Here is an 18,961-nt window from a genome sequence, read left to right as displayed (position 1 = left end):
ATTTACTTGTCCTAAGCATGTTGGAAACAGTTGCATAGTGTGTTCTCCAATACTGGAGGAGAAAATAACCCTGATGATGTTATCAGATTATTTTCTTGGCCTGCGTTATAAATTAGGGGCCAAGAAGTTTGAAAGATGGGCGTTTACCAGTCAGGGAAGGTCTAACAAAAATATGTCTTCAGGAAGTGTAGGGTCCATCCCATCATTTCTAAAGCTTAACCCAGAATAGGGACTAAAAGTCAAGATATCTCTGCCTCTGCTGCTTCAGTTTTGACCTTTCTTTTTTTCTCACAACTTTAGGGAACAGCAATACAAAATCAGTGGAGTGCCCCTTTAAGCCATCATTTTCACATGGTGTCATGATTTCTTTCTCAACCTTCTGTAGACCCTCAGAAGTATGACTGTTTTCATCAGGATAGTCCATAATACAAAGTGGTCTGTCAACATGCTAGTGCCTAGATAGTGGAAGGGTGCTCACTGCCGCTGTCTGGTAAAAAGTTTCCAGATGCCATCTACAGTATGTCTTTAAAGTTAATTTGCCCCATCCTCACATAGAGCCATTTTTAGTGTCTTTAAAACAAAAAAAAGCATAAGTAAGATGTAGAGTGGTACAGATTGAAGCCATAAAAGATCTAAACCACCTCTAGCATTCACTTCAAGTCTGCCATTCAGCAACATTCTGCCTTTAAATTTTGTTTTCTGACTTTGATACGTTTTACAACTAAGGAAACCCTGTATTCATTATGCGTATCTGTTTGTCATTCATTAATCTGTGATTAAAGTTTTTTTTGTGTGTGAAAATGTGTAGAACTTTACAAACTCCCAGCACAGATGTCTTCATGTGTTCGCACTCCATTCTGGAATAGTTTTGAAGTCTCTATCCTGCTGAGTGAGGAAGGAAACTGATTGTTTGTTTGTTTATTCAGACGGCGGCAATTTCCCCCCAGAACTGAAGAGCTGTATTCACCTCTCTCTCACTCTCTTTCAGGTGGACTCTGACTCGTATCTGAAGTGGTTGGTCAGTGAGTTGCATGAGCTCTGAAGCCATGGCCTCACACCTCTCCATCTGTTGGCACCATGTGTTGGCTGTTCTGTCCATTCTGATTTCAGCTTTGATCCTATTTGATCCTTACTGAGAGAAATCGTCCTTGATTTGCTTCTTTTCTCTAAAGGTCGTCTGTCAAACTGCATATGGTACATATATGAAGTTGTCCATATGGGCAACAGATTGGAGATGTTGTTGCCAATTTACAGACAGGATGTTCAGAACTCAGAAGAAAAACCCAAAACACACATGGAGCTGGCACTGGAAAGGCGCCACTTGCAGTGGTGCTGGAAGCTAATATAATAATGATAATAATAATAATAGTACTACTACTACTACTACTACTACTACTACTACTAATAATAATAATAATAATAATAGTGTATATCCTGAATTAGCTAAATGAATGTAGACTGATGTAGTTTGTTCTAAAAGCTCAGGCCCCAAGATTATTCTTATCACAATTAAAATTGAAAGTAATAAGCTGAAGTGTATCAACATTTTTAATCAGCTTATTACATGTTAACATTTTATATTTACACGCCAGTGATTACAAAAGCAAGATGACCAACAAAAGTAAACTTAAAAAAGAGACACCACTACCTGTACAAAAGTGCAGAGCTGATCGTCAGTATCTATATTAAAAATGTCATTTGATGCCATAAGCATTTGCTGTAAGCAAACAAAATTTCATTTATTCCCCCTTTTTAACTCTTACAATTTGGGTGTACTGACCCTTTAAAGCAGTGTCCCAGTGAAGAGTCAATAAAGTTCATTCAAACAAACATAGTGACGTCACGACACACAATGGCAGCCAGTGGCACAGCTGTAACGGTTCTTGCTCCTAATGGGAGAAGACAAACAGTTAAAGTGTCTCCAAACACGCCGTTATTACAGGTACGTTGCGCTTTAAGAACATGCCGTGTTTTCTGACATGTAATGTTGTTTCATTCTGTTCTTTTCTTCTCTGACCAACTCTTTTCCTCTGAGTTAGCTTGTTTGGCTAACAGGGGTTAGCCAGTGACAGATCAGTTTCTGTTATCGTGCGGATGAAATCAGAGCATTTTGCTCATTATGTGGCGTAAGTTCATTTATGACATTCCCCTTATCATCCTCAGGTGCTGGAGGACGTCTGCAAAAAGCAGGGATTTAACCCGGACGACCACGGTTTGAAGTAAGATGTCAGCAGGTTTATGTAGCTGTAAGCTAAATTAATGTCAGCTCTTAATCCTCAGTCTGTAACGTTTTAATATCTAAGGCCCTGAGTCGAGACTGCATTTTATACACCTGGATAGGTAAACAAGCCAAATAATAATAATAATAATAATGCTTTCATATATTTTACTCATGTAGGTGAGATAAAAATCAGGAGATATTTTATAAACTTGCCCCCAGTTTAACATTAGAAAGAAATCAAGGTGCTCTGACCTAACTGACATTCAGCAATCACATAATTCTCTTCACAGCAGCTCTACACAAGAGATATTGTGTTAGATTTGATTGTTTTGTTTGTTTTTTATTAGAAATCAGGAATGCTCACTCGCCTCTCCTCTGTCTCCACCCTTTGACAGGTTTCAGAGGACTGTTGTTGACCTCACGGTTCCATGGAGGTTTGCCAACCTGCCCAACAATGCTAAACTGGAAGTGGTGAAAAGTACAAGGAAACAGGCTGCAGCTGACAGCCAGGTTAGTTAAAATAAAATGTTTGTGTGTGTGTGTGTGAGGCAGAGAGACAGGAATTGTGGTGACACACCACACAATAATAGGTGTACGCTTATCTATAAAACATAGATATGAGTTATAACGTACATTCCAAGTTTGTAAAAAAAAAAAACATGACAAAAGAAACTGCAACACTGAAAAATATTGTGGATATTCTGTACATCAAACACAATTAACAGTAAATAGATTTTATGGCCTTGATTATCAAGAAAATTAAATTTATCAGCTGAGTATTCCTTTTCAGTGCTTGTCCCAAATCCACATGGATGTGTGCACATTAGTTAGGTTTCTGCTGACGGTCAGTAATAATACGTTTGGTATCTACTGTACATGTACATTTCTTCTGGGAGTAATGCGTTCAGAATGTTGTATTTGTAAGCTGTGTGGTAGCATGGACCAGGAGAACGATCAGGTGTCTTAGTAAGACGTTGTTTCACCACAAGTCCTCAGAACAGTCACTGATTCTTCAGGTCTCTGGACTCTACGGGAGGGATGAACACCATTCTTCCAAAAGATATTCCCTCATTTGGTGTTTTGATGATAGTGGTTAAGAACGCTGACTACAAATAGCATAGTGATACTCATGCCACAGTACCAGTGTTGTGTCACATGAAACTGTATGAGGACGATTGATAAGTTTGTAGCCTAAGATAAAAGTTGTCAACTTTAGAAAACCTGGCAAATTTATTTTTCAACAGTGTCCATTTAAATTTTACATTTGGACCTCCAGAAAGAGGTCCTCAGCAGTGATGACCTCATCATCACTTTCAAAATGGCGACCACTGAGCTCCTTCTTCGTCTCGGAGAAGACGTAGTAGTGTGAGGGTGCTGGTCAAGTTCAAACCCATATTCCTGGCTGTGCAAATCTTGAAATTTTCAGTTACCGAAACAGAAATATCACAAAAGTTTCAAACTTGAAACTTTCTATATATAATAACTCAAAGAGTTGAATGGCATGTGCATGTACCAAGAGCGGTAGAACTCATCTCCTTCTACCTTAGGCCACCAACTTACCTCTCGTGTCAATATATTGATTATTTGTCCCACCCATAATTATTCCTGGGGAAAAAAAAACATCCCAGATGATGTGTGGCCTGATTTTGCAAACTGAAAATGATTTCAGTATTTTGGTTGGCTGTATGTGTGGGTTTCTTTATTGCCAGTACCTGAAAATGCATAAATTCTCCGTCTGTGCTCGCTCTCTGATTCGTGTCCAAAAAAACACTTTGTTGTAGCTGAGCTGTAGTTTCCTATGACATCATGGCATCGTAATCTAAGCAGTAAAATCACGGCTGGGTTTGATCTGTTGTTCTTGTTCATTTGATGGATGGTTGACTGTTGATACCTCACAGATTTTATATACTCACACACACACACACACACACACACACACATACATCACACACAGTCTCTCCCAACATTCACGTCAGCCAACCTGGTGTGTGAGAGTGTTTCATGTTTGGCCGTTGACAGCCAAGGCGCTCTTTTCATCTCTCCCGGTGTGCCGACGTGCAGCAGGCTTTCTGTGCCGGACAACATGGTTGTTGAGTAAACATAAACAACTCGTAGAATGACTCAGAGATAGAAAGAACAACAGAGACCCGCACTGATGCCTGGTGTTACTCATTTTCAGACTGAGGTAGGCCCAGATGTGCAGCTTAATCAAGTTCGATTATCAAAGAATTTTCTTCCTGCAAAATGACTCTAGACTGTTGAGCCAAGAACTTACAAATGGCCACCGAGGGAGATGATGCTTAATGTGGTGTGTTTCCTTTTCTGCTTTTAAGGAAACTTTTTGTCACAAATTCCATTGTGAAAGGCTTGATATAAAGACACATTTGCATCCATCTTTTTTTTTTTTTTTTTTTTACTTTTTTATTTTATTGTGTTTAAAGGAAACTAAAATTAAGTAATTGTGATTGCGACACTTGTTTAATCTGCGTGTTAATGTAGCGGATCCCATTTATTTATGCCTCCACACAGGCGACAGCCATGGGGGAGGCTTTATGTTTTCGGGTTGTCCATCTGTCTGTCCGTCCATCCCATTTTCAAGAACTCAATATCTCAGGAACACCTTGAGGGAATTTCTTCAAATGTGGCACAAATGTTCACTTGGATTACAAGATGAACTGATGATGGTCAAAGGTCAAAGGCTAAGGTCACTGTGACCTCACATCTGTCCCATACTTGTGAACACAATATATCACAAACGCCTGGAGGGAATTTCATTACATCTGGCACAAACGTCCACATGGACTCAACGGTGAACTGATTAGAATTTGGTGGTCAAAGGTCACTGAGACCTCACAAAGCACGTTTTTGGCCATAACTCAAGAATTCATATGCTAATTATGGCGAAATACACTTAATGCCTTTTATTAATTTCCTTCAAAGTCTTCACTGCATATATTAGATGAGTCTGAGAATTTTTAAGTGGTTTCAATTGAATAACTTTTAGAGGTCTCAGTGTAAAGCTATGCTGTATTTCTTAAGAAAAAAGTAATAGAATAGAATAGAATAGAATAGAATATACTTTATTAATCCCTTTGGGAGGTCCCTTGGGGAAATTTGGGTAATAATGAAAGAAAAACTTAATAAATAAACAATAAAATAAACTGTTTTCTTCCTAGTGTCCTGGGATTTTAAGATGTATACGATGTCCTGGATCAAATCCGGGTCACAGTCCGTACACACTGAGTGTACTTTGAGGTTAGACACGCAGCCCAAGCGGTGCAGATGGACCGATACTTAATAATTTAGATCTGCAGTTTATTCCTGGATGATGTGTGCTCATGCAGTCAGGTGTAAAGTGGGTTTTTGGCCTTTGACATTAAACTACATTTGTGTGTCACTGTGTTTTTATAACCCTCAGGTGCGAATTGCACTTCAGATCGAGGACGGCTCTCGGCTCCAGGGCTCCTTCTCTAGTGGACGTAGTCTGTGGGACCTGCTCACACATTTCCCTCAGATCAGGTTAGTGTGTATGCACTCTTATGTGTCTGTAAGAACCAAACTGAGGACACTTTTGAAAGAACTGATTACTGCTATTTTTTGCTTCAGCCTGCTGTCACGGACACGTCACTGAATTTTCACTGAGTTTCTTATCTAAATATGTAGTTAACTTCTCACCTCATGGTTTTATGTACTCAGGCTTATGACATCCAACTTTTTTTTTTATCAAAGAACCAGATATTTTCTAACTTAGATGTTCATCTTTTGTACTGACGAATCAGCTGGGGGAGTAGAAATGCACCAGCTGTGACTCACCTGACATTATGTCTATGGGACTTTTACTCCCAGAATCAGTGGTGCCCAAAATAGCTCCTTCCACTCTGAAACTCAGTATTCTTAATAACAATAACTTTGTTTATCGACTTAAAGATGAATTGAAGGCTGATGGCACGATGTTATCGTGTTATTGTTCTACAATACTACTCAAATAATTTGTTGAAATTATTTATTCTTAACAAAATGGAAGTAAAATTGAAATCAAAAACTAATAAAATGAAAAATTTTGCCACATTAGTTCTTAAAGTTTTTGTTGACACATGGGAAGAGATTTATATAATGCGTGTCAATTTTTTAAATTTGTTTTCCATATTGTAACGTGCGTATTGTGTGGTCCTCACAAGTATAGACGACAGATGGGCGTGTTTGCCTTTACTTTCCACTAGGCCAGAAAGATGAAGGTGGTCATTGTGCAGGAATGAACTCAGGCCAACACTGTGTTAGATAACATCCTTTCTTCTCACCACTCCTCTGCTGAAGTTTAAGCTTTCCCACACATCACCACCACTCATTCAAACACACACACACACACACACACACGCAGCTGTTACTCAGTAGTTCCAGCTGTGAGGTCCCAGGTGCTCATACGTCCGTCCAGCCCTCATCTCATCTCTATTAAATGACATCACTCCGTGTCCTAATCCTTCTCCGAGGAAGTTACACTTCCATGAAATGAATATTAGCTCCACACCAGCAGTGTAAAAAGAGTAAAAGCTCTGGGAATGTTGCGAAGCAGAGGGGGGAGGCTTTGATTTTCAGAAATGAGGAGAACAATAGTAAAACATTTATGGTTCAGTTAGTTTCTACACGGGATTGTGCACACATGGTTTACACATGCGGACAGCGTGCCACTGCATCGCATGAGGTTTTATTGTAAAATCACAAAGCCGATTTCTCTCAACAACAGAGCCACTTCTGGGTTTTGTTTTGTCACAGCTAAAGCAAATAAAATTTATTCACCGTTAATTTCAGTATCTGCTTTTGTTAATGTCGTCACCTTATTCCAGTGCGTCCGAGCTGTCCGAGTCAGGATCCACTCCGGTGTGTGTTTACATGAGAGACGAGGTATGCAGTGTTCCTTTAACTCTCCCTTTTTCAAGAGATGAAAGCGAGTTTTATGGTAACGCAGCTGTGTGTATGTGTGTGTGTGTGTGTGTGTGTGTGTGTGTGTGTAGGTGAGTGGGGAAGAAGCACTAAAGAAGGCCACTCTGAAGTCTCTGGGTCTCACAGGAGGAAGTGCCATTGTGAGGTAGAGTGCTTGTTTTAAATCTTTCACGTTTTTTGCGAGATTTTCATAATTAATAATAATTAATAATAATAATTCCTACAAAAGACTACACAAGCTACAGTTATCTGGCGTCTGTTCATACCATTTAAACTGTACAATGCTGGAAATCACACTTATTGTTGCTATTTCTCTTTAAGGTTTTTAATCAAAAAGAACAAAACTCCTGGAGGGGAAGATGACGGAGAAGCCACTGAAACAACTGCTGTGCCAACTACTCATGTTGCCAAGGAAACCACACCTAGCTCGTCATCTCAGCACGATCCTGCTCCATCCCATCCAGAGACCTCAAGAACAGACGTGCCAGTTAAAAATTCAACTTCAGATAGGCCAATGGAAACCCTACCTGCGCCAGCTCCTGTCTCTGCCACCAGCACACTTCCTGTTCAGCAGGAAGACGTTCTGAAACCCCAGGAAGCGGTTCGACCAAAAGTCCCCCCTGTTGAGAGGGGAGCACCAGAGGAAGATGGAGAAAAAGCAGGGCCATCAGGACTAAGTTCTCATCCATCTTCCTCCTCCTCCTCCTCCTCCTCCTCCACTCCCTCAGCTCCATTCATTCCCTTCTCTGGAGGTGGTCAGCGCCTCGGAGGCCCAGAGGGAGGGGCAGTTGGACGCTCACTGTCTTCGTCCTCATCTCTGTCAGCCCTGACGGCTACAGTAGAATCACCCAAAGCCAAGAAAGCCAAATCCAGCTATGGTGATAGCACCCAGGTGAGCCATATCACCACAAGAAGAGCAAATAAAGAAAGCCCTAAAATCTTATTTTAGGATGATAAAACATTTTTTTTCTTATCCAAGATAAATGATCTTGCTAAGCACAGTTTACATTCTGAGCCCATCCAGCAGATTTGCCCTGTAGATGTTTAAATTTCCATTGTGTGAGTGCTTGAAGCAATTTTTGTCCATGTTGGCTGAAACATTGTGATCTTTTTTTTTTCCAGCTGTTGTTTCCAAGGTCAAGAACAACTTTTAACCTTTCAGAATACTTTTAGATTAGATTGCCAAACTTGTTGTGAGGTATCCCAGTCTTTGTTTTTCAAAGTTAGATTATCACTGTATTTTTCTGCTAAAGCAGAGAAGCTTCAGTGGTCAATATATTAATGTTCCAAACATCCTTGAGATGAAACTCTTTTCCTATTGAAAGAAAGATGCCAATTTCAAAGCTGCAGAGAACACTGCAAATGTATACATATATTTTTTTCACCATTTCTTTAGCTGGTGTGATCCTCTGTCTGCATTGTTAGCTCTAAGACTGAGCATTTATTAGAACATAGAAAAGGAAATATGAGGACAGAGTGAGGGGTATGACATGCTCGTCCCCAGCTGGTTTACCCACAAGACAACCAGGGCGCCCATAGCAACGCTTTCTTACTCATTTTAATGTCAGATCGTGAGCTGTAGTGGGACAACGATTTTACTAGCTTCAAGAAATCCAACAAAGTTTTTTTTCTTTTCCCCATCAGCAGATTTCACTAGATTACTCAGCATTTTTCCTGAGAGTGAAAGTTCATTCTCGACCTTGGAAACAGTAGTTAACAATATGGTCTCTTCACAAGTAACAGAGTGTAACTTGTAGCCTTTTCTGTTCCTTTCGCAGCGTCAGGCCACCTCCGACCAGCCTGATGAGGACATGGATCATGGGGAGGAGTTTTTGGAGGTAAACCTTGTTTCCATTCATAATGTTCTGCCCTTTAACCTCTTTATTCCAGTTTATCTGCTCACCTTGTTGTGGATCTCCACCTTGAATGGACACAGTATGATTTTTGTAACTCATCATTTGAGAGCTTGATTCCCATTCACGCCACTCGTGTTAATTACAGGCATAACCGCGATGCTTTAGATGAAAACATCAGCGTCGACACTGTTATGTCTCCATCCTTTGATTCTCTCATTTTCTCTCTGCAGCCAGTGGAGAGGGAGCCTCTCATCTACCACCTGGACTCCATGTCCCGTCAGTCTGAGGACCAGGAGGATCTGCCCGACGAGTTCTTTGAAATGACGGTGGATGATGTGCGGAAGCGTTTCGCCCAGCTGAGGAGCGAGAGGTGAGGAGGAGGAGGAGGAGGAGGAGGAAGTGAATAGAGGTGGTTGACTGTGGGTCAGAGGTCTGTGTGCGATAGTTCGTCTAAACACTTGGTTGCTGCAGAAACACGTCTGGATGAGATGTGTTCCTGCACTGTTTGTAACAGATAATTAGTCAGTTTGGCATTTGGTCCTGCGGTGTTTTGTCGATGTATAACCCTTAATTGCAGAATACCATAGCAGTGATGAGAGGCCATAGGCAGGGAGAATGCTGGGCATCACTGCGTGTGTTTTGAAGTTCTTATTTATTGTGAGTTTGAAGTTTTTATTTATTTATGAGTGCTTCTTCAAAAACAGATGCGGACAAGTTTACTCTGTGGCCGCAGCAGACCGCAGCTGCTGAGACACTGTGTGTGTTTGCAAACATGTTCTCATTTATAAGACACCACGCACAGTACAAAAGCTTCTAAATATGGCATACAGGGAGCAATTAGTAAGCCTGTTTTGTGTAGACGTTTATCTTCCAGCCATCGACCAAACACCGTCAGGTTGAGACCTCACCGCGTACATCCTTTAATCTCCGTCTACATTGACTTAGCTGGCTGCCTCATGGCTACGCTACTACCGTGTCAATGACTGCAATTACCAAGGGTGGAATTAAGCCGACCACAGCAATTCATCTCTACCTCTGACATGCACACACGCATACACGGCCACACACGAGTAAAGGCAGAAGAAGAAACTTCTACACGTTTTTTTTTTCCCCTCTCTGCTCATCTTTCCAATTGTCGATCCCAAAGTCTGCTTTTTATTTCACAGCTCATTTCATTGCAACTTAGTCTGTCTGTTTCTCCCTCGTTCCTTTAGGAAGTTATTGGAGGAGGCTCCGCTGATGACTGAATCTATGAGAGAAGCCCAGATGAAGGAGAAGCTGGACAGATATCCCAAAGTGTGTGCAAGTGACAAACACATAATCTCAATCCTTTTTTTAATTGTGTTTGTTTGAAACGTGCTGATTTAAAAAAATCTGTTACTCCCATGTGTCTCCAGGTGGTCCTGAGGGTCCAGTTTCCAGACAGACATGTTCTACAAGGCTTCTTCAGGCCCCTGGAGACAGGTGTGTGCTTCTCTTTATGTGTGTGTGTGTGTGTGTGTGTGCGCGTTGTGGAGAGTCTTCATTTCAGCTGGCTAGCCACAGGTATGGCTGCAATGTTAAAGCTACTTGTGGCTCCCTCACCACATTTATGACTGTAGCCACACCAGAGTGACAGAGAGACAGAAAGAATGAGACAGGTCTGTAATTCCAGGGATTAGATCCACCTCAGCCCCAACAGCAACACGACAACCAGCAGAACAACAAATTGGAGGGAAATTCCATCTGAGGAATTTTTTATTATTTTTTTTTTTTATAGATCAGTTTGTTTATGCACAAGTTGAAGTTCACTTTGTGTGTGTGTGTGTTTTGTGTCCAGTTGGTGCCGTGAGGCACTTTGTGAGGAGTCACTTGGAGGATCCTCAGCTCAGTTTCTACCTGTGTAAGTGTCAAATTAATCACGACATCATGAAGCATCAACATCGATCCTGTAGCTCCTTTGTAAAGGTTTGAAGATATTTACGAAACCATTCTGTTTCTGTTTGTTAACGCTTTGTCTGATTAAAGGAGAATTCTGCTTTATTGCAACTCAGGTCTTATGTTTATAGCTTTGGCCATTATTTCTATCAGTTATGATAACATTGCACTCACCAAAGAAACTGCTGTGATCTAGAGGCCCACAACATTGCTCCAGCAAAGTCCAATGGGTGAAATAATCAGCAGTCAGGTAATCAGGCAGGTTGTAAGCAGGCCAATGGATTATCAAGATTTTCTAAACTATTCTTCAGTTTTTTCAGCTGAAACTACGTCAGAAAACACCGACAACGTCTCCTATTGAAGGTTAAAGCTGAATCAAGAGGCTGGTTTGTAAACCATGGAGAATGTTTAAAACTCACAAATTAGGGAACAGTTTCACAGTGCACCCGTGTTTTCTCTCACAGAGGAGTTTGGCCTGGAGGTTTGTTTAAAACCTGTCTGATTGTCTGACTGCTTGTGTTTCTTTCCCTGTCTGACTTCTTTTTAGCGAAGTTGCCACGTTCCCAGATCTTAACTCTGATCAGTATGGTGTCCTTTAGATCAAGCTGTCTAAGCTGCATACTGTGTATAATACCAATATTCATGGTCTGGTTCTGGCTGAGGACTTGTGTAGGGCTGTAGTCTCACTCAGTGCTCTGTGGTCGATTTAGTTAATCTAGAGATAACGTGCAGATTTTGTTTCCCTGCGACAAATCGATTAGTTGAAGAGTCGACCCAGATTTTCTTTAGTTGACTACAGTCCTAAACTTTTATTACATGTCATCTCCTGAATCTCTCGCCATGATTCTTGGTTGTCTCCACTGTGAGCTATTGAATTAAATGCAAAATGTCCACAAAGCTATAAAAATATGACCCAAGCTGTAGCAAAGTGCCGTTGCCTGGGATTAGGTTTGGCTTTCGTCAGCTTTCCTCACTTACATTTTACAGATGAAATACTGTTTTGTTTCATTCCTCAGTCTCTCTGTGCATTAGAGCTAGCTTGATGACAAAAGCCAAACCTTATTGTCATAGTGGTCAAATTCTCCACACATACCTCACAGGTCTTGAGGTCGCCTTGATTCACATACACAGCTGACTTGCTGTTACTCATAATTTCCTGAAAAGCAGTGAAATCACTTCTGTCTCCCTCATGTATCAGTAACTCATCATATTGTATTGGAAAAGCTGAACAGATGACATGTTTACAACCAATGCGTACACGTATCCTGTCCATTTTTTTTAAATTTAACTTTCCAGTGGTTCCAGTATATGTATTTGTTAGTAACGACTATGTTTTTGGCTCAAAACTTTCTTTCAGTCATCACGCCTCCAAAAACCATTCTGAGCAACCCTTCAGCGACACTTTTCCAGGTAAGAATCCTCACGCTGTCATAGCGTATAGGCAGCATTTTAATCAAAGCACAATAACAAACAGAATCATTTGATTCAAGCAAACCACAACGCACTCAAACTCCAGAAAACAACAACTGCAAAACTATGACGTGCCATCTTTGAAACTATCTCAACACACACATACACACACTGACTGTAAAATGTATCGGCTGGTCCCTCTCTCCTCTTCAAAGCCCTACCACATTCCCGTTCTCCCCCTCTTCTCTCGCCCCTACACACTCTCACACTTGTTCCCCCCTCTCCACTGTCCTTGACCCCAGCTGGGCTTGATTTTTCCCAGACTGGCACATGGGGTTAATACAGGCCTCGCTTTGATCTTGACACACACACACACACACACACAGAGCAATGGGCAGCCTTGATGTTTTGTTGCCTTTGACTTCATAGCGATCCATATAGTGAAACAGTTGAAAGCAAAGAGAGCAAAGAGATACACACACTGTCCTGACTCTGCTCGTTCTTTTATTTTTTGATACATTATCTTAGAATAACTAGAAGGTTTTCGCCATCAGCGAGTGCCACGCTCCTGTTTTTTGACACTTTGACTCAACCTGAAGCAGACGAAAGCTGAAAGTGGAGGCACGGTGGGGAGGAAGAGAAAGTTGTTTGAAGTGATATCGTGTTGTGATGATGAACAAGATTCAGCTCCTCAGAGGGACTGCTACAAAAGATAACGATCCTCAAAAGCTCACTTTGAAATGTGTGTGTTGGCCTGTGTGTGTGTGTGTGTGTGTGTGTCCTTCTGGTGCCACCATCTCTCTGAATCAAATCTGATGTTCTGATGTAAGTCGTCTGTCTTTGTTTTTCATCTTTTTGTCCCTTTCTGAACTCTCCCTGTCTGTTTTTCACTACACGTCCCTCTCCTGTACCCCAACTCCAGCTTTCTCTTTCCTCTTTCTCTCTTCCCCCCACCTCCCCCCCTCCCTCTCCCTTCTCCACCACCACTACTATCCCTCTCTCCGACCCTCTCTTGTGCCTCAGCCCCCCCTCTCTCACCCCCATGTCTCTATCCATTAGGGACTTAAAAGCGTTAAAGTGCACAAAAACAAAATCTTTAATCCCCTTGGTGTCGTGTCACACACATACACCACGTCTGGCTCTGCTTCCCTGTCTATACATCAATCTTTGATACACACAAAGAATCTTTAATCTTTTTTTTGTGTCATGTCACATAGACACGAGTGCACACGCATATGTACTATGTCTCTCTCTCTCTCTCTCTCTCTCTCTCTCTCTCTCTCTCTCTCTCTCTCTCTCTCTCTCTCTCTCACACACACACACACACACACACACACTTTAATCACTTTGTGTCATGTCAGGAAAGGAATGTTTCCCAACCCAGAAGCCCTTTGATACCAGGCGTCCCCTCCCTCATCTGTCTCTCCCTCTGTCTTCCATCAGGATCTGTTCTGCCCCTTTTTCTCTCTCTCCATTCCTCTCTTATATGTTTTTCACTCGCGTTCTCTCTCTTTCTCTCGCTCTCTCTTTCTGTCTCTCTCCCTCTCACACACACACACACACGCACACACACACACACACACACACACACAGATCTTGTCCTGCTGCCCTGTCTTATCCTGGGTGGAAGTGCGGATGCCAGAGGGAGCAGGATAGCAGGAATGCCCGTTGTTCCACTGTAACACAGTGTTTCCTGCTCACAGAGCTGTGATAATAGCAATTAGGCCAGCGTGTCCCAATTTAGCATCCAGTTAGTATGGGAGGGGTGGGGGGGCAGAGACAGAAAGGACAGTGTGTGTAAGACGGCTTGTAGTGGAGGGTAAACACACCTAATCCCCCAACACCTTCTCTTTTTAGAGTTCAAAGAGATGTCTTCGGACTGTTTTGTCCAACCCATAGTTTCACACTCAAATGTCTTTAAATTACAATCATGCAAAGCTGAAAAAAAGCAGCAAATCATCACAGTTGAGAAGCTGAGTCACTGTTCACTAATGTTCGGTTGATCAACTAATCATTGTCACTCTATCTTAGATTATTGTCACCATAGTAACTCCACACCCAGGGAGGTTGCTGGATCAAAAAAAAAAAAAAAAAAGGCTCACAATATCCCCCACAGTACAATTAAATCAGTCATAAATCTGCCTTCTGAGGTGTTCATGTGAGAGGGGAACAGGTGATGGAGGCCTCTGTCAGCTCTGTCCACACTGCTGCCTGTGGAAAATGTTCAGTATCCTGTGTATATCATGCACTCAGAGTCAGAGCAGGAATAATTAGTCAATGAATCGATTGAAACTGAAATAAATTGGCAGCGTTTTTGAGAATGGATTAATAATTTAAATATTTTTTGTTGTCTTATGTAATAATAAATTTCATACTAGCTGTTTCTGTGATTAAATAATTAACAGTTATTTTAAGACTGATAAAACGCTGCTGCTGCTGCTTCAGTGCCTGGCGTACAGGATCAAGTCACCTTTCCGGTTTACATATATTTAGTATGTTATTTATAATTTTACATTATAACGAGGCCTATTCATCTTAAGGTAGTTAAACATCAGAGGATTAACTGGAAGAAAAAGGAGAAAAGCAGAAATTACTCGTGGTATTTTTCCTGTTTTGTCTCTGTTGGTGGTTTTTGGCCACATGGTGACCACCAGCTGAAACTCATAGTTTACTCATCTTTTACATTATTCTTTTTTTTTTTTTTTTTTTTATACAACTCAACTTTGTGCTTACATGTGAATGTGCACATGAATAAGAGACTATGTTTAGTTTGAGTCACAGACACGTGCCCTGCCTGCCTGCCTGTCTGTGTTTCTACCTCATAATTGTATGGTTGATAATATCTGCCTGCGACTGGTCCATTATAACCATTAAGACTATCTCTGGAGAGGAGTGTTATGCTTGAGGGGTGAAAGTGTTTTCACTAACCATTTGATTGGTGCTCATTTTGTGGTCTGCTTCAAAGAACCACGGTTACTGGTTCAGATCCCCGGGCAATGAATCACGCTCCAAAATGAACTTGACTTTGGCTTGGATGTGGCGACAGTGCTTGGTTTGCGTGTAGCAGGAGGCAGTTTTGTTTGGATTTTTACGTGTTTTGCTGAAATTGACTTGTGTGCCAAACATTTTTGAAGGCTTCTGTTCATCTCTCCTCCTCTCCCTGTGTCTGCAGGCCGACCTGTTCCCTGGTGCGCTGGTGTACTTCGGCTCTGACGTTAAGACAGGTTTTTGTCTTTTCGGTTCTTTGCTTTCATATGCTGATTTGAATTAGATACTGGTGTATTACTGAGGAATGTAATGCAACAGAACAATAGTTAACATTGTGTTTGTGTGTTTCCTCCACAGATTTTTACATAAAGAGGGAACTCCTTGAATCCTCTGTCTCGGCCTTGCAAGCAAATGAGTCTGTTGCAAGGTATGCGTGCGCGTGTGTGTGTGTGTGTGTGTGTGTGTGTGTGTGTGTGTGTGTGTGTGTTTGTGTGTGTATAATGAATGCCTGGTTGTGTGTGTATTTGGGTCTGTGTATATATATATATGCACTTGTATCCCGCGGCAACCAGCCTATTTTCCTGTCACAAAGCTGTCATCATTGGAATCCCTTTGAGGTTCTGCCTAAACAGCAGGTGCCCCCATGTGCCCTCATTTCCTCCACACGCACACACACACACACACACACACACACACACACACATATAAACCCACATACACTGTTTTCCACTCCCTCTAAAGATAGAGCCCATTTCCCAAAAATGACCCCACCTGTTGTCCTTGTGCTTCTTTAACAAGGTCATCACTCCTCCTCTGTTTTAGATCTTTATCTCATTCAATGATTTTGTTTCTGGCTCAGCTCCTCTGCCAAAAAAACCATGCTGCTGCTTTGACTAGACACATGAATTCCTCAAGAAAAAAACCCGACATCCTGCACTCCTCCAAAGTGACCCGTTTAAAATTCCAACCTTTTTTCCTCCTGTCTACCTCAGCTGCATGCTCCATTCCCCGACATGCTCCTCCAGCTCTGTGGGCTCGGACGAGCCGCTGCCTCCTCCAGAGCAGACAGCGGACACCAGCAGGTCCACACAGGACGAGCGAGACCCGTCTGCACGCACCCAGGCTGCTAAACCTACCAGATCTGACCCGGGCAAGGTGCCTAAGTGGCTCAAGCTTCCAGGTGAGGACGGGACGGGACAGATGATCATACATTGTTGCCTTTTGTCCCTGGTCGAGATCGTGTTCACATTGTTTATTTCATTTTATTTTACAAACAAACTACAAGGTGTAAACATGAAGTCATATGAACTCACATTAACTCATTCATTGGACAGTGTTAGTGACTGTCCTGCTGCATCATAAATGATGACAGGGTGAAGGGGAGATGGGGGTGTTACTGGCTGCAGCGTTTTATTTGCTACACCCAAGATAGCAAGCACTTTCAGGCTAGTCCTGTTGGGAAAGTTACCCCAAGATACTATTAGTTAGTCCAAAGAGGAGAGAGTCCTAGACGCTTTTTCTTTCTTTCTTTGTTTTTTTTTTTGGCCGTTGGACAGATGATTCGGTGCCCGGTGCAAAACATGTCACACAAACCTTCAGAAACTCCTCAAAGTCAAACACGGCTTCATAAACACTTGCTGATTAAATAACAGACACACTATGAACAGATTTGAAGAAAGTTGCTAGCCTTGCTGCATTAAGGCTACCAATAACGCATAATGCAACATTTTGTGTAGGAACCTGTGTTACACCTGTACTCTCACAAGTGGTAGCTAAGACCCTGGAAGACCCCCTCCCCCTCCCTGCCCTTTTCAGGCGGTCTCGGTCCAGTTGTTTAGTCTTTGAGAGTTCGGTTGACAGCTTTCACACCAGCCCAAACAAAGCAAACCAAACAAGCTAACACACCAGAGTCCGTGTGAACCGCACAAAACAGGTTAGGTGTGAAAACACTCGTACACACTCGGCACAGAAAGAAGTATTTCACCCCTCCTTCCTCCTCAGAGATCACGTCCTTTTTTTTTTCTGCAGAAGAAAGAACAGAAGGCTTTGAACCACACGATTCTTGTCATGGTAAAAACACACACACACACAAACCCCAAAACCACAGTCAATAGGAAACGGCCTTTTGAAAGCAGAATTCCTCATGACTCAGAAGATAAGGATGCATGTTAGGATGAACCAATTAGTTCAGGATGGTCACCCCCTCCGGCCCAGGAGACCACTACAGACACTCCGGGCCCAGGGAGAGAGCCTGCTGCTCGGCCACATCACACAGCACCAGCCCCTGTGGTCGGTCCAGGCACAGCGCTTTTCTGTTGTTCTATTGTGGTGTTTCTGGTGGTCACCGTATTGATGTTTTTGTTTAGAATATTGCTCCCTCTTCTCTCTCTCTCTCTCTCTCTCTCTCTCTCTCTCTCTCTCTCTCTGTCTTGTTTGTGTTTTTGTGTCCGTTTTATTTCTGGCTGATCTCTGTGTGTGTCCATGTGTGTCTCTTATGAAAGTTGGGGCTGTTTTTTTTCTTTCATGAGGAAAGTTAAAAGAAAGAGAATGGAGCGGAGGGGGCTGAATCTGGAATCACAGACTTTGTGTGTGCAACCCTGCAGAGGACACACACACACACAGTAGACTTCCACACTCTCCATCTGAGACTGTTTGTCCATCACTGAAGATAGCTTAAACTGTCTTGAATGATATGCCATGCATCCTGGAGGAATCACGATTAGAGCCGACACACTTCCACGCTCCACATCTTTCGAATAATGATTAATTACACGTCATATGTTGCACAGGGGTTTTTGAAAACAGCTGTATCTAGATGGTAGAGTGCTTGTTTTTAACTGATTTTCAATGCATATCCAGTGTCAGTGTTTCAAATTCAGTATGGCTTACAACGCAGCATGCTTTGTGAAGACTTATTTGAGTCTGGCACAGAATGGTTACATGATTTTCTTGTCATAGGTACAAGGTGTGTTTATGTCTTTTTTTTTTAATCAGATGTAAAAAAAAAAAAAACTAAAGAAATAAAAGAGAAAAAGAAATGGGCTGGATGCAGTAGCAAACAGTTCTTAAAAAAAGATGTGATGCAAAAAACAAAATGTTCAGAAATTGCAGTGTTGATTACAGCAGAACATCTGGACATTATCCGTGCCGAGATCTCTGGTTTCTCTGTTGTCTCACGTTTTAGAAAGAAGCTACAGTCGTGTTATGGTACTGTTACTGTTTAATCTTTGTTGATTGACAGAACTATTAATTTGCTGTTTCTTGTTTCCTGCTCAGGTAAGAAATAAGAACTGCGAGGACTGACCGCAAGAGACGTCTGACAAACTCTGCCTTGCAGACTGAGTAGAGCACTTAAATATTTTCTGCGCTTTGAAAAAGGCTCAGCATTGTGACCGCAGTGGACTGAATCCATCGTGTAGGATGCCGGCACTCAACCAGGTTTTCAAACCGTCAAAGTAATGAGCTGAACGACTGGATAAATAGTGAATCTTTTATTGCCATGAAGATTGATGTGTTTCATTCCGGTGGGTCTCTGGGGGAAAAAAGTAGAGAGGAGGGAGTGCTTAAGTGGCTGCTTTTAATCAGCACATGAAAATGTATCAGAAATTGAATAAAGATTGTTGTACTAAAA

The 18,961-nt window shown here is 41.9% G+C and overlaps 2 protein-coding genes across 3 annotated transcripts in view; one reads left to right on the top strand and one right to left on the bottom strand.

Annotated features, from left to right (window-relative positions):
* Window positions 1-14,776, bottom strand: part of notum1b (notum, palmitoleoyl-protein carboxylesterase b) — a 22,345-nt gene extending 7,569 nt beyond the window's left edge. Inside the window, exon 1 of the mRNA XM_041036390.1 lies at window positions 14,769-14,776. The gene's annotated coding sequence lies outside the window, so the exon portion shown is untranslated. The remainder of the gene's footprint in view (window positions 1-14,768) is intronic.
* On the top strand, window positions 1,845-18,961 carry aspscr1 (ASPSCR1 tether for SLC2A4, UBX domain containing). Of its 2 annotated transcripts, XM_041036379.1 has the most exons (18): window positions 1,845-1,942; window positions 2,164-2,219; window positions 2,617-2,731; window positions 5,640-5,740; window positions 7,063-7,120; window positions 7,231-7,304; window positions 7,481-8,051; window positions 8,938-8,997; window positions 9,246-9,385; window positions 10,230-10,311; window positions 10,413-10,479; window positions 10,835-10,897; window positions 12,290-12,342; window positions 15,515-15,566; window positions 15,688-15,757; window positions 16,323-16,510; window positions 17,359-17,400; window positions 18,607-18,961. In XM_041036379.1, exons 1-18 carry the CDS (start codon window positions 1,853-1,855, stop codon window positions 18,615-18,617), a joined length of 1,893 nt encoding a protein of 630 aa, XP_040892313.1. In that variant the 5' UTR covers window positions 1,845-1,852; the 3' UTR covers window positions 18,618-18,961. The 2 variants fall into 2 exon arrangements, with proteins under 2 accessions (XP_040892313.1, XP_040892314.1); XM_041036380.1 differs by lacking the exon at window positions 17,359-17,400.

This window comes from Toxotes jaculatrix, chromosome 4 (assembly GCF_017976425.1).
Source record: "Toxotes jaculatrix isolate fToxJac2 chromosome 4, fToxJac2.pri, whole genome shotgun sequence".
NCBI classification, from domain to species: domain Eukaryota; kingdom Metazoa; phylum Chordata; class Actinopteri; family Toxotidae; genus Toxotes; species Toxotes jaculatrix.
Note: the sequence above shows the minus strand (reverse complement) of the source record. Positions and strands in the feature narration are given on the sequence as shown.